This window comes from Theropithecus gelada, chromosome 1, assembly GCF_003255815.1.
Source record: "Theropithecus gelada isolate Dixy chromosome 1, Tgel_1.0, whole genome shotgun sequence".
NCBI classification, from domain to species: Eukaryota; Metazoa; Chordata; class Mammalia; order Primates; family Cercopithecidae; genus Theropithecus; species Theropithecus gelada.
In genome coordinates, this window is record NC_037668.1 from 39,695,013 (window position 1) to 39,712,856 (window position 17,844).

A 17,844-nucleotide genomic window follows, 5' to 3' on the forward strand; every position below is an offset into this window, starting at 1 on the left:
ACCTGGCTTGGCTTAATGTCTCTGGCAGCCCCCAGCCCCAGACACCAGACCTGTGAGCAGCAGAGGTGTTGGGCCGTGGGCCGGGGCTGGGCTGGGCTGGAGATAATGGACCCTCAGAAGAAAGAGGTTCTCCCCTGGCTGCATGAGAGACTCTGAACGTCCTATCTGCATGGGATGGCCCAGGTGTCCTCCTGGATCAGAGGTTGCTGGGCCATTCACTCTGGTTTCCAAACAGCCCAACAGCAAAACTGAGGCTCAGAAGGTGAACTGACTAGCTCAAGGCCACATGACTTGGGGGAACAGATCTGGTTTTCAGACCTCCAGAAGACACTTCCCAACCACACTGCCTCTCTGGTCACACAGTAATTGGGAGGATTACTAAATAGAAACTACAGTTCCAGCTTAAGTAATGTTCAAACACCCAACCGAAGGGCTGGACACAGTAGTTCACGCCTTCTAGCGCATTAGGAGGCTGAGGTGGGAGGAGCCCAGGAGCTGGAGACCAGCTTGGGCAGCAGAGCAAGACCTCGTGTCTACCAAAAAAAATTTTTTAAAGCTAGCCAGGTGTGGTGGAGCATGCCTGTGCTCCCAGCTACTAGGGAGGCTGAGGTGGGAAAATCACATGAGCCCAGAAGGTCGAGACTGCAGTGAGCTATGATTGCACCACTGCACTCCAGCCTGGGCAACAGAGCAGGATCTTACCTCAAAAACAAAAACAAAAAGAAATACTCAAGAGTATGTTGTGATGTAAAGTCTGCTGAGGGAAGCATTGAACATTTGGCGGCCAGGCGAGGTGGCTCATGCCTGGAATCCCAACATCTTAGGAGGCTGAGGTGGGCGGATCACCTGAGGTCAGGAGTTCAAGACCAGCCTGGCCAACATGGCGAAAACCCATCTGCATTAACAATACAAAAGTTAGCCAGGTGTGGTGATGTGCGCCTGTAGTCCCACCTACTCAGGAGGATGCGGCAGGAGAATCGCTTGAATCCAAGAAGTGGATTGCAGTGAGCCGAGACTGCGCCATGGCACTCCAGCCTGGGCAGCAGAGTGAGACTCCTTCTAAAAAACAAACAAAAAAACTAGGAATTCAGGACCTTCAACCAGGGAAAAACAATGAGCCTGGATGCTAAAGGGCGTGAAAGGCTTTGTGCTCAAGAAGGAAAGCCCAAAAGAGAAATTGGACCAGCTCCAGCTGCTCCGTGTAGCAGGAGAAAAAGACAATAAATGCAGCATAGACTTTGGACTTCATGCAGAGTCGTGGGGGTTGGATAAAAGATGAGAATCCAAGCCGCTAAGGGCGGGGAAGCACCGAGTGATGTCTAAGCACCTGGAACAGCCCAGGCTGTCAAAGATCTCCCGGCAGCTGCTGACCCCGAGGGAAAGAGCTGCTCCCTGCCAGAATTTCACTGATCACAGACGTGTCAGCCATAAACAAATGACTGCAAGACCTGGGAGGTCTCAACGGGAAAACCGGCAGAGGCAACACCCGTGCGTGTCCCAGGATCAGGCATGGGTGCCAGCCAGGTCTGCCCTGGTCACGGAAACGGGGTTGTCCCATCTGGAGGGAGAATGGGAACCTTCCCGAGAACCCCAAGCACTTTCTAATTAAGCACGACTGCCCGCTTTTGAGCGGGTGCAGAGCGAAGCTGGGGGAAGGAAGAGAAGTAAAGTGGTTTGTTGCAGCTGCACGGAGCGCTGAGCTGGGAAGAGTGCCCAGAACAGTTAATGCCCAGACCCTCTCAGCCTTGCAAATCGCCGCCCGCCTGGGGGGTGAAGAGCCATTTATGCCAGGTAAAGGCTGGTGATTTCATTAACTCCCTTCCCTCTGTCTTGTCTCCAAGGGCACAAGGTGGTTGTTAAACACAGGAGGACTTGGTAAAGGGTTAGCCCTGGTTTATAGGACTTTCTCACACATGGGTGCCCCTGCTCTACCCTGTCCCAAAGCTGGGGGGCTCTACAGGGATAGAGAAGGGGCCGGGGTGGATGGAGGTGGATGGAGGTGGAGGGGAGGCGGCAAAGAGAGACAGAGACTGTTTCCTGGGAAACACACCACGGCCAGTGTTGAGATAAAAGATGCGAGGTGGGCGGATCACAAGGTCAGGAGTTTGAGACCAGCCTGGCCAACATAGTGAAGCCCCATCTGTACTGAAAATACAAGAATTAGCCAGGCGTGGTGGTGTGAGCCTGTAGTCCCAGCTAGGCAGGAGGCGGGAGAATCAATTGAACCTGGGAGGCAGAGGTTGCAGTGAGCTGAGATCAAGGTACTGCACTCCAGCCTGGGCGACAGGGAGAGACTCTGTCTCGAAAATAAGTAAATTAATAATAATAACAATAAGATGCAACATGTCTCCAATGTCACCAGGCAGCCACTTCCCCTGCGTCATCTGGACGCAGGTGTGGGAGTGGCACAAGCCCTCAAAGAGGAGACCCTTTGTGTCACCTTTCCTTTCAGTGGGGCTGCTGCTCTGCCCCTCTGACGCCCACTCTCCAGTCAGCCTTCTCAAGCATCTACTCAAGGCTACTGCTTTGCTCAAAGGCCCCTGTTGGACCAAAGGCCCCTGTTGGACAGCCCATGAAGGCCAAAATAAAATCCGGGCTCCTGACGGCGTCTGCAAACCCTGGAGGCCCATCCCCCCTGCACTCTCCTGCTCACACCACCAGCTTCCATGGCCTTCTCTCCGTCCTTCCAGCCGGCCTCAGGGCCCTTGCTCTTCTGTCCCTCTGCCTGGACGCCACCCCCAGCTCTTTCTGCGGTTGCCTCCTTACCTCCTCAGAGGGGTCGCCCGACCTTCCCACCCAAAGCAGCTGGAAACCCGAGTTGCCTGTTTGCTCCTCTTCAGAGCAGGAAGCATTGTCTGAAATTGTTTTGTGTCTATTATTGTTGTCCAATCCCCCTCTCACGCGCACTCTAGAACTTTCCTTCCCACACCGGGGATTTCGTTCAATTCACTGGAGCCTCCCTGGGGCCGGAACAGTGCCTGGCACCACCGAGGAGGCGCTCCATAAACCTTTGTTGAGTGGTAGAGTCCCAGACACACACTGTGAGAAGGCGACTGGGAGGCTAGGGCCCTCCCGCATGAGCCTATGGCATTGGTGCTGGGCTCTAACCACTGACCCCACCAGCCTTTGGAGATCATCGGCCTCCAGCCATGGGCTCCTGTGGGCCTCCTCCAGCTCAGGCCACCCAGCCCAGTGTCCATGGTGGTGGCCAGAGACTCAGGCCTCCTCCCACTGGCTTTCCCTCTAGGTGTCAGGCTTCCCCAGGCATGGGGGCCGCCATCCCAGGGCAGCGGCTGCCCGCAGGGGAATCGCCTGGTAGGGCTGGTGGGGGCTGGCCTTGAAGTCACGGCTCCGATTCGAGAAGGGAAATCATCTGAGCTTTTAAAAAATTAAATGGAGTCAGTAATTTGATTTCAGAGAGAAGCTGAAAACCTCGTAATGGCAGGAGCAGCTCAATCTCGTGGTGAAAAGGAAAAGCCTTAAATGGGGCTATTAAGCTTTTGCCTGGGACGGATCTGCCCGGAGAGGGAGGAGGAGGGTGCGCAGAGGGGGGAGAAGTCTTCTTCGAGGTGGGGACCGTTTATCAGCCAAGACAACCCTGATTACTTATTTATTTATTTCTTGTTCCGGGCGGGCGTTGCCGACGGTCTCCTCTTCTTGGCTGCATTTCAAATCCCACTTCCAGTGATGGGTCGGCCTGGAGGTGGGCGTCTGGGGGGCCACCCTCCCAGGGAAGCACTGAGTGAGTGCTCTTCCGGCCAGAACACTGTCCCCAGCCACAGATGGGCATCGAAGCCAGGGAGCCTGGGGGCAACTGGGTCACTGAGGGTCACCGGGACCATCCTAGCCAGAAGGGTACCAGCTGCTGCCCTGGAATCCAGAGGAAAAGAGTGATGAGTAATGAAAACAAAGCAGTGACATCCCATTATCCTTCCCTGGAGTCCTTTAGAGACCTGGGGTCATGGCACCCCAAGGCCTGGGGAGGGGGTAAACACCAAGGGTTCGTATCACCATCACCAGCCACCCCCAGAGATGTCTGAACCATGGCTCAGGCCCGTCATGCTTTCCTGGGCCTGCAAGCATCCCCTCTGCCTGCGCTGGGAGGTAGGTGGTGAAATGATCACCATAAGAACGGCTCTCGAGCTCTGGGCGTGCTGGGTGTCATGCTCCGTGAGGTGGATGGTGATGGTGTAAGATTGCCGCAAGAACGGCTCTTGAGTTCTGAACGCACTGGGTGTCGTCCGGCTCCACGTCAAATGCTCTGTGTTCCTTTCCCACCCAACCCTCAATGGCCGCATCGGAAGGAATTGTTATCATCCCCATTTGACCCATCAGGAAACTGAGGCTCAGAGAGGTGGGTGCCTTGCCAAGGTCACCCAGCCAAAGAACAGAGGACCTGGGACTTGAACCCTAGCTCCTGGCAGGCCTGGCTGCAGAGCCTGCGCCTTACCCTGATGCTTCCCCACCTCTGACAGCAGAGCAAGCCCAGAAATGCAGCTGGCAGGGCCAGGGAGAGATGGGGGGACACTGCCCTGCACTCAGCGCCTCTTCCCTCGGGGAGGTCCACGCAGGCAGATGGCCTGCCACTTCACCACTCCCTCTGGGTTCCATGGCAGCAGCTGGTACCTTGCTGGCTTGGATGGCCCTGGTGACTCTCAGTGACCCAGTGCCCCTGGACTCCCTGGCCTAGATGCCCAGCTGTGGCTGAGCACAGCGATGATCTGGGCCGGAAGAGCACTGGGGCTTCCCTGGAGAGACAAACCCCAGCCCCCACCTCCAGGCTGACCCATCGCTACCTCCCGCCCTTTGCACTCCACCTCCCCAGGGTGCACCCAGGACTCACCGTGGAGTCACCATGGAGACTCAGCGTGGGGCCTCTCAGGAAGCCCCTCCACACTGTCCTGAAGCTCAGGAGGCCGGTGGCTTTCAGCACTGGGGGCCAAGGTGGGCCCTGTCAGCTCCTGCTGGGGTGAGGCCCCCCGGCCAGCCGGGAAGGGGTGTTCAATCTCCACCAGGCTGGGTAGCGACCCTCCTGTGGGAGCCCACGGGCTCAGGGTTTGCGTGGACAGAGGACTGGATGCATGTGCAGCCCCTGATTCCTCCTGGCCCACAGAGCCAGGGGTACACTCCAGGTATAGGGCCTGGTCTGCCCCTCCTACAGATGAGGTTTTGGGTGTCAGAAGAGCTGCCGGGCGAATGAGTTCTGCTGGCAGAGGTTCCACAGGAAGAACCGCCAAGGGCGCTGCCGGCCTCACCCTGGGCGTCCTGGTGAGTTCGGGTCCTGAGGCCCCGGCACAGGCACTGGGGTCTGGCTGCCTCACGCTTGGGGTGGAGAGTCCCGGCCCCTCCATGTCCTCGCTTGGCTCTGAGGATGAAAAGTCCACGAGTCCCCTGGCCCCCTCCCTGGGGAAACCAGGCCCAGTCTGGCTCGGCCTCTCCACCTCTATTCCAGAGGATGTTTCCTGGGACTCTCGGGGAGAATGGTGAGAAACCAGTGCCTCTGCCGCCAGCCTGGCCCGCCAGGGCCTTGTCAGTGGCTGGAGCTCCTCGCTGGCTTGGCCAGGCTCCCCCGAGACGGGCTCGGGTGCAGCCATATGCCCCCTTGACAGCCCTCTCAGCAGGAGGGGACTTCCTGGAGACTGGGCGGGGTCCTGCTCAGGCCTCACAGTTCCTAGACCTTCAGTCAGGGTGACAGATGGTCCCGAGACCAGGAGCGATTCAGACTGTTCAGGCCTCAGGGCTGGCGGTGGAGGAGAGGAGGCGTCTGAGGACACAGGCAGGGTCAGAGTCGGGTGCACTGGCAAGACTGGACGTGGCCGCCAGGGACTAGCCTGGACACCCTCTACAGGCTCCGAGGGGAGCGTGACTGGAGGCGTGGGGTGTCCAGGGAACCCCACTTCCCCTGGGGGAGCCTGGAGACCTTGCTGAGCTTGCATCACTCTAGGGAAAATGGAGGCAGATGTCTGGCCTCTCCTCGCCAGTTTGGCTGTTTGCAGCAACGGTCCAAGCCCCTTCTTCATCAAGAGAGAAGTGGAGAGAGAAAAAGCATCAGAAACAAGAACACATGGGCTCCGGCTGCCCTGAGAATCTCAGCCCAAAGATGGGTTCGAGGAACCGGGTGCGGTGGCTCACGTCTATAGTCCCAACACAATAGAAGGCCAACGCAGGTGGATCACTTGAGGCCAGGAGTTCCAGACCGGCCTGGCCAATATGGTAAAACCCCATCTCTACTAAAAATACAAAATTAGCCAGGCGTGGTGGCGCGCGCCTGTAATCCCAGCTACTCAGGAAGCTGAGGCAGGAGGATCGCCTGAATCTGGGAGGTGAAGGCTGCAGTAAGCCAAGATCATGCCACTGCACTCCAGCCTGGATGACAGAGCGAGACTCCATCTCAAAAAAAAGAAGAGCTGGAGGAAGCTGTGACCTCTGGGTCTCCAGTCCTCTGGTGTGCCTCAGTTTCCCTCCCTCCATTTGTGTGCATAGCTGCTGACACCCCCGCTGCCTCCTTCGGCTGTGTCTCAGGGCACTGGGAGGTTGCTGTGATCCAGGCTGACAGACGAAGGGGGCTGCCCTTAGGTGGGAGCTCTTGGGGGCCCAGCTTTCTCTGGGAAATATTCTGAATTTGAGGAGGTGACACGGTTGGGGATCACAGTGGGGTTCTCTTTGGAAGAATGGTGGTGAGAGAGAAGGGCCTCAGGCCCAGCTGGGTCTACCGATACCTCATGGGGACCAGACTTTTTGGAGGAAACCGTGGGCAGAAGATGTAGCCATAGACTTGCCTTGGCCAGCGCATCAGAAGGTTGGTGAGGGAGGTCCCAAGAAAGCCATTCCTGGGCAGCTGGTCCTGCAGCCCACACCTGGGAGGAAGCGGCAGATGGCACTCTTGCTGGAGGGGTCTCTGGTCCTGGGGATGGCAGGGAGGGAGTGGCCCTTAGTGTAGCAGTTGAGGCAGGCGACTCTGTTCCTGAACCTTCCAGAGGGAAGACAGAGGTCAGCCTTCCTCCTAAGGAAGCAAAATCCTCCCCACGCCCTGCTGAAGGGACCGTGAGGGACCCTTTTCCACAGGTGGGGAACGGAAGCTTGGGGAGGTCAGATGCAAGCCCTGGGTTGGGAAATGTCCATTTGCTGAATTTCACAGTCCTCCCACCTGGAGTCCTTTTTGAGACTATGTGGACATCAAGATACCTTTTTTTTTTTTTTGATTTGGAGTCTCACTCTGTGGCCCAGGCTGGAGTGCAGTGGTGCAGTCTCAGTTCACTACAACCTCCACCTCCTGGGTTCAAGTGATTCTCTTGCCTCAGCCTCCCGAGTAGCTGGGATTACAGGTGTGCACCACCACGTCCAACTAATTTTTTTTTGTATTTTTAGTAGAGATGGGGTTTCACCATGTTAGCCAGGCTGGTTTCAAACTCCTGACCTCAAATGATTTGCCCGCCTTGGCTTGTTAAAGTGCTGGGATTACAGGAGTAAGCCACCACGCCCGGCCCATTTTTTTAACTTAAATCACAGAAATTCAGATTTCTGCAAGGGGTACCTGGTCCTGACTCCCTATCGTAGCTTCAGTGCCACCAGCTGGTTTCATCTTTGAGCCATTTCCTATTTCGAGGTCAAATACATTGGCCCAGCCTCAGAAACCACAGAGAATGGGAGAGTGCTCCCTGCCCGATCACCTTTCAGGTTAGACTCAGCCCAGGCAGCGTAGGCATTCCAGGCCGATCACGCTTTGTCAAGTGCGGGAGAGGAGGTACAGTGCAGGGTGTTTAGCAGGCCCCCTGGCCTCCACCCACCAGATGCCGGTAGGATCCCCCGAGTCACGACAAACAAAAATGTCTCCAGATGTTGCTAAGTGTCTCCTGAGAGGCAAAAATCGCCTGCAGTTGAGAACTACTGGGTTCGCGCTCGCAAATTCTGGCCCAGGGGTTAAATACAGCTCTTGGACATGTTTGACTCAGCCTGCAGGGTGTTTGAACTGTTTTTTAAATTAACCAACAACATTTTAAAAGCAGGAGTTCTTATATAACCAGGTTCTCGTGGAAAACCAGATTTGGCTACACGGACCTGCTTCCCTGCAAGATAGGGTCAGCTCCAGCCAAGCAAGGCTGCTCTGCTTAGAGGGACCTGGTGGCTGCAGGTTCCCAGGAGTCTCCACCACTCCCTGTCACCTCCCACACTGAGCTTTGCTGCCTTATCCTCCCACGCCCAGGCCCTGGGTGTTCTTATCCTCCCCACTCTCCCACCGCTGACATTCCCTTCCCCACCCCTAGAGGCATTTCCATCCGTGAACCCAACTTCAAAATGTAAAAATAGGCCGGGCACAGTGGTTCACACCTGTAATCCCAGCACTTTGGGAGGCCAAGGCAGGAGGATCATTTGAGTCCAGGAGTTTAAGAACTGCCTGGGCAACACGCATGATCCCATCTCTATAAAAATATTTAAGGCCAGGCACAGTGGCTCATGCCTGTAACCCCAGCAGTTTGGCAGGCCAAGGCAGCCGGATCACCTGAGGTCAGGAGTTCAAGACCAGCCTGATCAATATGGTGAAATCTCGTCTCTACTAAAAATACAAAGATTAGCCAGGCGTGGTGGCAGGCACTTGTAATCCCAGCTACTCCGGAAGCTGAAGCAGGAGAATCACTTGAACCTGGGAGGCGGAGGTTGCAGTGAGCCAAGATTGTGTCATTGCACTGCAGCCTGGGCAACAAGAGACTCCGTCTCGGGAAAAAAAAAAAAATTTAAAAACTAGCTTGGTATGGTGTCTTGTATCTATAATCCCAGCTACTCAGGAGGCTGAGACAGGAGGATCCCTTGAACCCAGGAGCTCAGTGTTATAATGAGCTTTGATTGCACTATTGTACTCCAGCCTAGGCAATAGAACAAGACCCTGTCTCTTATAAAATATATATATATATACACACACACACACACACGCACGCATATATATACACGCATATATATATATATATATATGTGCACGCACACACATATGAAAACAGCTATATCTAAACCATCTCCTAGATTTCTCCAGACCACTTAAATAATTAGGATTTGTCCTATAGGTTCTAATTACTTTTGGGGTCAGGGAAAAGGAAGATTTTTTAAAAATCTCTAACCACGGGGAGTTTAGGCAATTCCAGCATATATTAACAGTCCAGCATATATTTTGTAAATATGTGACACATTAGTCACATATTTACAAAAGAAAAATGTTATCTGTGTAAAACATTTTTTTAAATTCCTGGTGAAAATTCAAGCCAACAAGCATTTATGAAGTGCTTACCAAGGGCAAGGCGGCAAGATAAGGCCCGTCAAGAATAAGAAGCCGAACAGGGCACAGCCCCTGATCTAAGGAATTCATACTAGAGGGAGAGACAGGAGCGTGCACCAATAACTATGATAAGAATAGAAAGACCTCGAAGCTGCAGGGAAGCTGCAGGGGAGGTGCAGGGGAGGTGTGCTGGGAACCAGGGAGGGGAGACATTCATTCTGGTTGCTGATGTTAAATTAACAAAATGAGGAAGAGAACATTCTTTCCCCGTGTAAATCTTTCCAGAGAGGCCAAAAAAACTCTTCCTAAAATGTTTCTATTACTGTTGCTGATCTATTTTTATGCTGTATTCCGTATCTTCCTATCAAGGACCTGACCTCTCATCAAAACCCAGGATAAAGATCATTTACTCTCTGATGTCTCTCCTGAGTCCACCTGCCCTCATAATTCTCTGGGCATTTCTTTTTTGTTGCTTTTTTTTGTTTGTTTTTGTTTCTGTTTTGAGACGAGTCTTGCTCTGTTGCCCAGGCTGGAATGCAGTGGCACAATCTCAGCTCACTGCAGCCTCCACCTCCCAGGTGCAAGCGATTCTCCTGCCTCAGCCTCCCAAGTAGCTGAGATTACAGATGTGCACCACCATGCCCAGCTAATTTTTGTATTTTTAGGAGAGACAGGGTTTTGCCATGTTGGCCAGGCTGGTCTCAAACTCCTGGCCTCAAGTGATCCTCCCACCTTTGCCTCCCAATGTGCTGGGATTACAGGCGTGAGCCATTGCGTCCGGCCTTTCTCTGGGCATTTCTTATCTCCCCTTCCAGACTGAACGCTGCCTGAGAGCAAGAACCGAATACAGCAGCCTCTGTTCCCACCTAAGCCTTACATGGGGCCGCATACACCGCAACTGCTTAGTGAATATCCGTTGCATAAAGTTCTAGCCTTCCCTTTCCAAGATTAATGTCATCACTGCAGCAAACCGTTAAAATAAAAACAGCTGAAATGTGTAAAAATTTTCAAGAACCAGCAGCCTCTGTTCCCACCTAAGCCTTGCATGGGGCCGCATACACCGTGACTGCCTAGTGAATATCTGTTGGATAAAGTTCTAGCCCTCCCTTTCCAAGATTAATGTCATCACTGCAACAAACTGTTAAAATAAAAACAGGCGAAATGTGTAAAAATTTTCAAGAAACATTTCCATTTTTAGCAGACCGTCAGAACTCACCCCCCATCCCGCCTTTTTCTTTGTTTCTAATTCTGAATTTGGGGCTAGCTGTGGTAGGCAGTCCCCCTTTTAATCTTTAAATATAGTTCTGAACATAATTACATTTTTGTGCAGCACCAAAACATCATATCCTCGTGACAGGGCAAACTTGCACTATTAACATCTGAGTTAAATCTCCTTCGCGTCTGTCTTTGATTGAGGACAGTTAGGAAGTAAAAGATGAAAGTGATCGACATCATTTGTGAATTATGTGCATTTCCTTGTGCTGTATTTCAATGGGTTTTGCTCCTGGTGGTTTTGCATGTGTGAATACCAGGTTGTCCGTTAGCAGAGCTTTCTCCAAAAACCCCATCCCAGCATCCTGGCATGAAGACATACACCACGTTTAAAAGAAGGTTCCCCTTGAGCTGAGAAACAAGTTGCATTGTGTCGTGCTCTTTGCCAAGGACACTGATCTGTCTACCAAGTGACCCGAGGAACTGGAGCCCATGCAGAGAGAGTGGATAAATGGAAATAGCTCCTCTTGCTGTTTCAATCCTCAAAACAGGTACTGGTATGCCTATTTTCCAGATGGGAAAACTGAGGCTCAACATGGTTAAGTAACTCACTGAGGTTGTGCAGTGAGTTAGGAAAGGGATGCACCCCCATCTGCCTCCGCTGTCCCCTCCCTGGCAGACTCCAGGGCCAGGAACCACATGACCACTCAGTTCCCATGACACTGTTGTTCTCCTGCCAGTTCCAGCCAGTATGTCTGACGCCTCACTTACCTTGTCGGTGTGGGACCTGTGCGGTCCAGGGAGTGAAACGTTGTCACAGAAGAAAGAACCCCAGGGCCAAGGAAAGAGGGTTTGTGCAGTGTATACCTGTTACCAGCAGTCATACCCTCATGGTGCCACACTCACCCACACACTGGAAGAAGCTCTCCACCGTCCAGAGGACTGGGGCAGCCATCTCAGCAAATTGCAGGCTCAGGTCTACCCTATAGAAAGCTTGTGTTCCCGGGGTTCCTCCGACTTCTTGGCATCGCTGTGAGGCCACAAGAAATTAGTTTTATGTTGGCTGGGCACAGTGGCTCATGCCTGTAATCCTAGCACTTTGGGAGGCTGAGGCAGGCAGATCACGAGGTCAGGAGATTGAGACCATCTGGCTAACACAGTGAAACCCCGTCTCTACTAAAAATACAAAAAATTAGCTGGGCATTGTGGTGGGTGCCTGTAGCCCCAGTTACTCGGGAGGCTGAAGCAGGAGAATCACTTGAATCCAGGAGGAGGAGGTTACAGTGAGCCAAGATCGCACCACTGCACTCCAGCCTGGGTGACAGAGCAAGGCTCCATCGAAAGAGAGAGAGAGAAAGAAAGAAATTAGTTGCACGTGGCAGGAGGCATCCCATGCCCTATGGTTGTCCCCTGATGGGGCTACCTTGGTTAGAGTATGGGCCTGAGGGGCATACATGGTGAAGTCCACTTTCAGCCAGCGCCACAGATCTACCCTCCATGTTTCTTTCTTTCTTTTTTACTTTTATTTTTTGAGACAGGGTCTCACTCCCATTGCCTAGGCAGGAGTGCAATGGCACAATCACAGCTCATTGCAGCCTCAACCCACTAAGCTCAAGCAATGCTCCTACCTCATTTTAAAATTTTTTTGTAGCAACGGGGTATCACTACGTTTCCCAGGCCAGTTTTGAACTCCTGGACTCAAGTGACCCTCCCGCCTCGGCTTCCCAAAGTGCTGGGATTACAGGCATGAGCCACTGTGACCAGCCTACCCTTCACGTTTCTGACCACACATGGCATTGGTGACCGAAGGAGAAGGGCCTCAGGAAGAGAAGGGGCAAGACAGAGATGCCACCGGATATTCACCTGGACCTGGAGCACCCCAGCCGCTGGGATGCTGACCACCACAAAGTCCTTGTTCTCAGTCACCATAAAGATGTTGGACTGTTGGACTCGGAGGAATCTGAGGCTCAGGGTTTCCTCAATGTAGGAACCTCTTTTGACTAGACCCAGTCTCTGCTTGGGGATGTGAACTAAGACCTCCGACTCTGGCTGGAATGACACTGGAATGGGAAGGACACAGGACACAGAAAAAGACACTTTGCAGGCTCGTGGACAAATGAAGTGGTGGTGGGCCTTTGCCCGGGGCCACACCTGTGGCCAGCACAGCACACTTCCCCAGTCAGTGACAGCAAGTTACTTGGTGTCCCGGTATCACTGCCTGGGCTGAAACTTAGCTGCACGGATGAAGAAGAGAAGGAAAAAAGACCATCCCCAAACACCTGACGGACCTCGCCACTCTGGAAAGGCCCGTCTGCATCCTGATGGAAGCAGATGCCATCAGGGAAGCTGCAGAAATGGCTCTACTGAGACCGTCTTCGGCTTCGGTGACCTAGCCCAGTGCCCCTTCCATTTCCAAAGCAGCTCTTAAGTAATACAGCTCCTAGGCCGGGCACGGTGGTTCACACCTGTAATCCCAGCACTTTGGGAGGCCAAGGTGGGTGGATTACCTGAGGTCAGGATTTCAAGACCAGCCTGGCCTACGTGGTGAAACCCCATCTCTACTAAAAACACAAAAAATGAGCCGGGCGTGCTGGTGGAAGCCTATAATCCCAGCTACTTGGGAGGCTGAGGCAGGAGAATCGCTTGAACCCTGGAGGTAGAGGTTGCAATGAGCCGAGATCATGCCACTGCACTCCCGCCTGGGCAACAAGAGCAAAACTCCGCCCCCCCAAAAAAAGAAAGACATACAGCTCCTATCAGTTGTTTACACTTTAGCAAGAATTTCACTGTGTCAGGCTCTCGGCGGGACATTTTAAACTAGCTCTGCAGCTGCTAATGGAAGCATCTACCTTTACATAAAGGGACTGGAAACATTGTGAACACGGAAAGAGATGTTCGGGGGCTCATCACGGTCACCGCCAATGCCTGAAAATCCCCAGAGCCCTGATCCTGAAACTCAGTCCATGATAAAATTCTATACAAATGGAAAGTCGGCCGGGCGCGGTGGCTCAAGCCTGTAATCCCAGCACTTTGGGAGGCCGAGACGGGCGGATCACAAGGTCAGGAGATCGAGACCATCCTGGCTAACCCGGTGAAACCCCGTCTCTACTAAAAAATACAAAAAACTAGCCGGGCGAGGTGGCGGGCGCCTGTAGTCCCAGCTACTCTGGAGGCTGAGGCAGGAGAATGGCGTGAACCCGGGAGGCGGAGCTTGCAGTGAGCCGAGATCCCGCCACTGCACTCCAGCCTGGGCGACAGAGCGAGACTCCGTCTCAAAAAAAAAAAAAAAAACAAATGGAAAGTCTAAGCCACCTCTACTCTACCCACACAGGATGAAGCCTTTGATCCACCTAACGTTGCACACCGAGTTCTTTGAATTTAAATTCCCCGGAGGTAGGAAGTGGTCTTCCAGATTCCAGACCTCTTTATATGACATAAGACCCAGGGCAGCAGTGTCACTCCAGGCTGAACAAAACAGTTACCACATACATGGCCTAGATCAGGGGTCCCCACTGCCCTCAGATCATGGAGCCCTGGAGGGTCTGACCAGGCTGCACGCTCTCTCCCGTCTCTGTTCTCAGAGCCCCTGGGGCCAGCTTGGGTGCTCCCAAGAGTCTGCAGACCCCAAGTTTGCAGGTCTGTAGTAGATGATTTTACTTTTCATTCACCCCACATCCCACTTCTACTCCACACATCTTCCAGCAAAAGCAAACTTCTCTTTGTCCCAAGCATTTCAGAAATGCATAGCCAAGGTTGGGACTGAGGAGAGGAGAAGTGGGATGAGACAGAGGGGATTAAGGTGCCCAGAGGAGGGAAAAAACAGAGACGAGAATGTGATGAAGTCGGAAAGGTGGACATTAGGGGCACTCCTGGGTCTTACCCGGTGGGCAAGCAGCTTCTAAAGAATAGGCATGGTGACCGCTCACCAGCCATAGTGGCAGGAGCTCAGCAGAGGTGTTCAGCACCTGGGGAGGGAGGAAGGTCCCCCCTGAGGTCTCCAAAACTGCTCCTTCCAGATGCAAACTCCCACCACAGGGGCCCCCTCTCCCACCTTCGAACTAATCTCTGAACTAAAGCCCCAAGTGTTACAAAGCCCAGGTCAGGGACTATTGCGCCGATGCAACCAGGAAATATTATTTAGCTGAGATATTTTTAGCAGGAAGCGAGCTCAGAGCAAATGTCATGTGAGCCGTCTTCTCTTACACGGCAACTTTGGGCTATTTAAAGAGATGGTAATTACGCTCCTGCCACCATGATCAGGATGAGCTGAATGCATGATTGCAGGAGCCCCTCATCTGCAGAGCGGAGCACTTCACGCTAATGGGGACCAATTTTCGAAGGCGCCTGCCTAAATCTGTCCAGTCTCGCAGGTGGACATTTGACTTGTCACTGGAGGGGTGGCAACCTGCTCTTCTGGGTGCTATGCCCCAGAGGCCCCGCACCGCCTGGCAGGGCCTGCCGCCCACCACTGACCTCCCACCTCTGAAGAAGGCCTTGTCTCGGGCTTTGGACGGTGACAGTGGTGGCATTGATGTCCACATACAGTCCCATCAGGCTGGCATCTTCAAGAGAAGCCACCAGCTCCCCTCGAAGGGACAGCAGCCATGGAGTCTGGAGAAACAGGACACGTTCACAAACCATGTGGCCAGGGAGGCGCGGTCACTAGGAGTCATGGAGAAGGGACACTTGAGGGGTTACCTAGGAAAGTAACAGGGTCACGGGGAGGATGGCTAGGCCAGGAGGCAGGACGGCAGGCCACTCGGGGAGGAGAGTCAACCAGACACTAGCACGCTCATACTTTAGGGGAGGAGGTCCCTTGCAGGGGTGCTTGGCACACAGTAGGTGTACAACGCGGCTGAAAGAACGCACACACAGTGACCCCTAACAGCAATGCCAACCGGTCAGCCCCTGTGCCGCCCTGGCTGGGCACAACTGGAGTCCTGTCCTTGGCTCTGTTTGCCACCCTTTAGTGGGACATGGGAATGAAGGCCTTGAATAAAGGTGAGGGCCAGATGCGGGGAGAGGGGTAGGGAAGGGTCCCCAGCTCCCATCTCAGGAAGACTGGCAGGGGGACGTCAGGAAGACTTGGGGAGGTCAAGCTCACTGATCCCAAATACTCAAAGGGATGTGAAATGGAGAAGAGGGACTGGCTCCTTCCCGGAGGCTTCGGGAAACACTCCAAGGACCAGCAGAAGGAAAATTCGGGAAGCACCTGTGCAATGTGGAACAAGCTCCTTACAAAGGAACAAGCTCCCTGTCACTGGAGACTTGGCAGAGAGAATCTTAGCACGGGAAGGACCTTAGAGTCTTCCAACCCAGCCTCCCACCCAAAGCTGGGGTCCCCTCTTCCAGGTTCTTCTCAGATGGCCTCAGGCCTCAGGCCTCTGCCTGGAGGGCACCAGCGGGAGCTTCAAACTTCGGCTGGCAAGACCTGGTCCCTGAAGAGTCCGTACCGTCCACTACACTCTCCGGAGGACAAGCAAACTCAGAAGCTGCGTCCGAGCATCCCGAGCACCCACCAGGCCTGGCAGAAACTTCCAGAGAGTCGTTCCTGCTACTCCAGCGGGGCCCACTTACCTGTCTATCGTCGCTGCGCAGGGGCAGGGGCCGGGAGACCTGCAGAGACAAAGAGGAAGCAATGTCTCCTGCAAGTGGTGAGCAAAGGTGAGCAAACATCCCTGCCGGTGCCCATCAGCGCCGGCAATTACCCCAGCAGGAGGCCAGTGAGAGAGCGGTGCCGCCGGCTTGTTTGCTCATTAAGACAAGAAAATCATTTATGTTCTGGGACTCGAGTGTCAACAGACGCAGGGAAATGTCACTGCCTCAGCTGCCACCCTGGGCCTGGCCAAGGGGGCAGCTGGGGTCCTGGGCGCAGCTGGTGAGGCCAAGAACGGGTGTGCATGGGACCAACGCTGCTCAGAGCCCACTTCCATGGGGGCTGCTTCCTAGGCCTCTTGTCTTGTTTTTTTCCCTAGATCCCAATTTCTTCCTCGCCCTTTTTCTTTCCTCTTTGGATCCAACTAGCAGAAGTAGAGAGTGAGGGCTTCTACAGGCCCAGAGAGTACACCTGTGCCCCCCAATGGCACCGTTCTTAGAGGGTCCAACCATCCCGGTTCCCCAGGATTGGGGAGGTTCCCCTGATGTGGGGTTTTCAGTGCTAAAACTGAGACAGGCAAACCGAGACAGTGGTTTCTCGTCCCACGCCTGAGTCTCACGGCCATTGCGTAGGGTGGCACCATTCTCCCGTTTCACAGACCAGGGCGCAAGGTGATGGCGTGGGCAAGGGACCTTCCCCAAAACCCCTCTGCAGCCAGTGCCACCCCACCCAGGTGCTCTCTCAAGTCTCTCTACTTTCTCCAGCTGCCCCTTTGCCTTTGCGTCAGACTTGGCCAGGGAGGTTGTGGCACTGAACAGTCACAGACCAGCAGAGGGTCCCTCACAGATCATCAGATCCCCTCTCCTACCCAATACAGAATGGGGAGACTGGGGCCAGAGTGGACTGATTCATCTTGACAGCTCCCCAACTCAAGGCTACCCACCTCTTCTCCCCAGGGACAGACGGGCTTCCAGAAGCAGAAAGGAGTGGGTGGGGCCAGGAAGAGGCCCCCCACCACCCTGCAGCCTCCCCAGTTGCCTAGCTCAGCTGTTTCTTGGCCCCAGAGAGCCCATGTTAGCAGCAGGCTCAGGCGGCCCACAGGGAGCCCCTCAGGTGAGCCCTGTGATGGCCTTGCTTTTAGGGGATGCTGTCTTCCCTTGGGGAGCAAAGTGGAAGAAATGGAGAAGACGTCCGCAAGGTCTGGCAGGAGAATGAAGAGGACGCGGCACTTCCCCGACACCACCCAGAGCTGCACCAGGGTGCCCCAGCCCATCCTCCCTGCTGAACCGGGAGGAAGGCGGAGGCCCCCAGAGGCCAGACTGTAAGAAGGGGGGAAGCAATTCTGCTAAACAAAGGAAGGGAAGGCCAGGCACAGTGGTTCATGCCTGGAATCCCAGCACTTTGGGAGGCTGAGGCAGGTGGATCACCTGAGCTCAGGAGTTCGAGACCAGCCTGGGCAACATGGTGAAACCCTATCTTCACTAAAAATACAAAAAAAAAAAGAAAGGAAGGAAGGAAGGAAGGAATGAAGGAAGGAAGGAAGGAAGGAAGGAAGGAAGGAAATTAGCCAGGAGTGGTGGCGGACACCTGTAGTCCCAGCTACTCAGGAGGCTGAGGCACGAGGTTCACTTGAACCCAGGAGGCGGAAGTTGCAGTCAGCTGAGATTGTCCCACTCACTCCAGCCTGGGCGACTCTGGCCAGAATGAGACTCTGTCTCCGAAAAGATATTTAAAAAAGGAAGAAGGGAAAACGTGACAAGTGCACAGCCAA

The 17,844-nt window shown here is 54.0% G+C and overlaps 1 protein-coding gene across 1 annotated transcript in view; it reads right to left on the bottom strand.

Moving 5' to 3' along the window:
• Window positions 1-3,597: 3,597 nt before the first annotated feature.
• Window positions 3,598-17,844, bottom strand: part of C1H1orf127 (chromosome 1 C1orf127 homolog) — a 38,296-nt gene continuing 24,049 nt past the window's right edge. The window contains exons 7-14 of the mRNA XM_025354509.1: window positions 16,055-16,093; window positions 14,951-15,088; window positions 14,358-14,442; window positions 12,341-12,537; window positions 11,384-11,507; window positions 6,780-6,970; window positions 4,844-6,014; window positions 3,598-3,865 (exon numbers count right to left, since the gene is read on the bottom strand). Coding sequence (XP_025210294.1) covers window positions 4,851-6,014; window positions 6,780-6,970; window positions 11,384-11,507; window positions 12,341-12,537; window positions 14,358-14,442; window positions 14,951-15,088; window positions 16,055-16,093 — 1,938 coding nt within the window. The 3' untranslated portion in view covers window positions 3,598-3,865; window positions 4,844-4,850. The remainder of the gene's footprint in view (window positions 3,866-4,843; window positions 6,015-6,779; window positions 6,971-11,383; window positions 11,508-12,340; window positions 12,538-14,357; window positions 14,443-14,950; window positions 15,089-16,054; window positions 16,094-17,844) is intronic.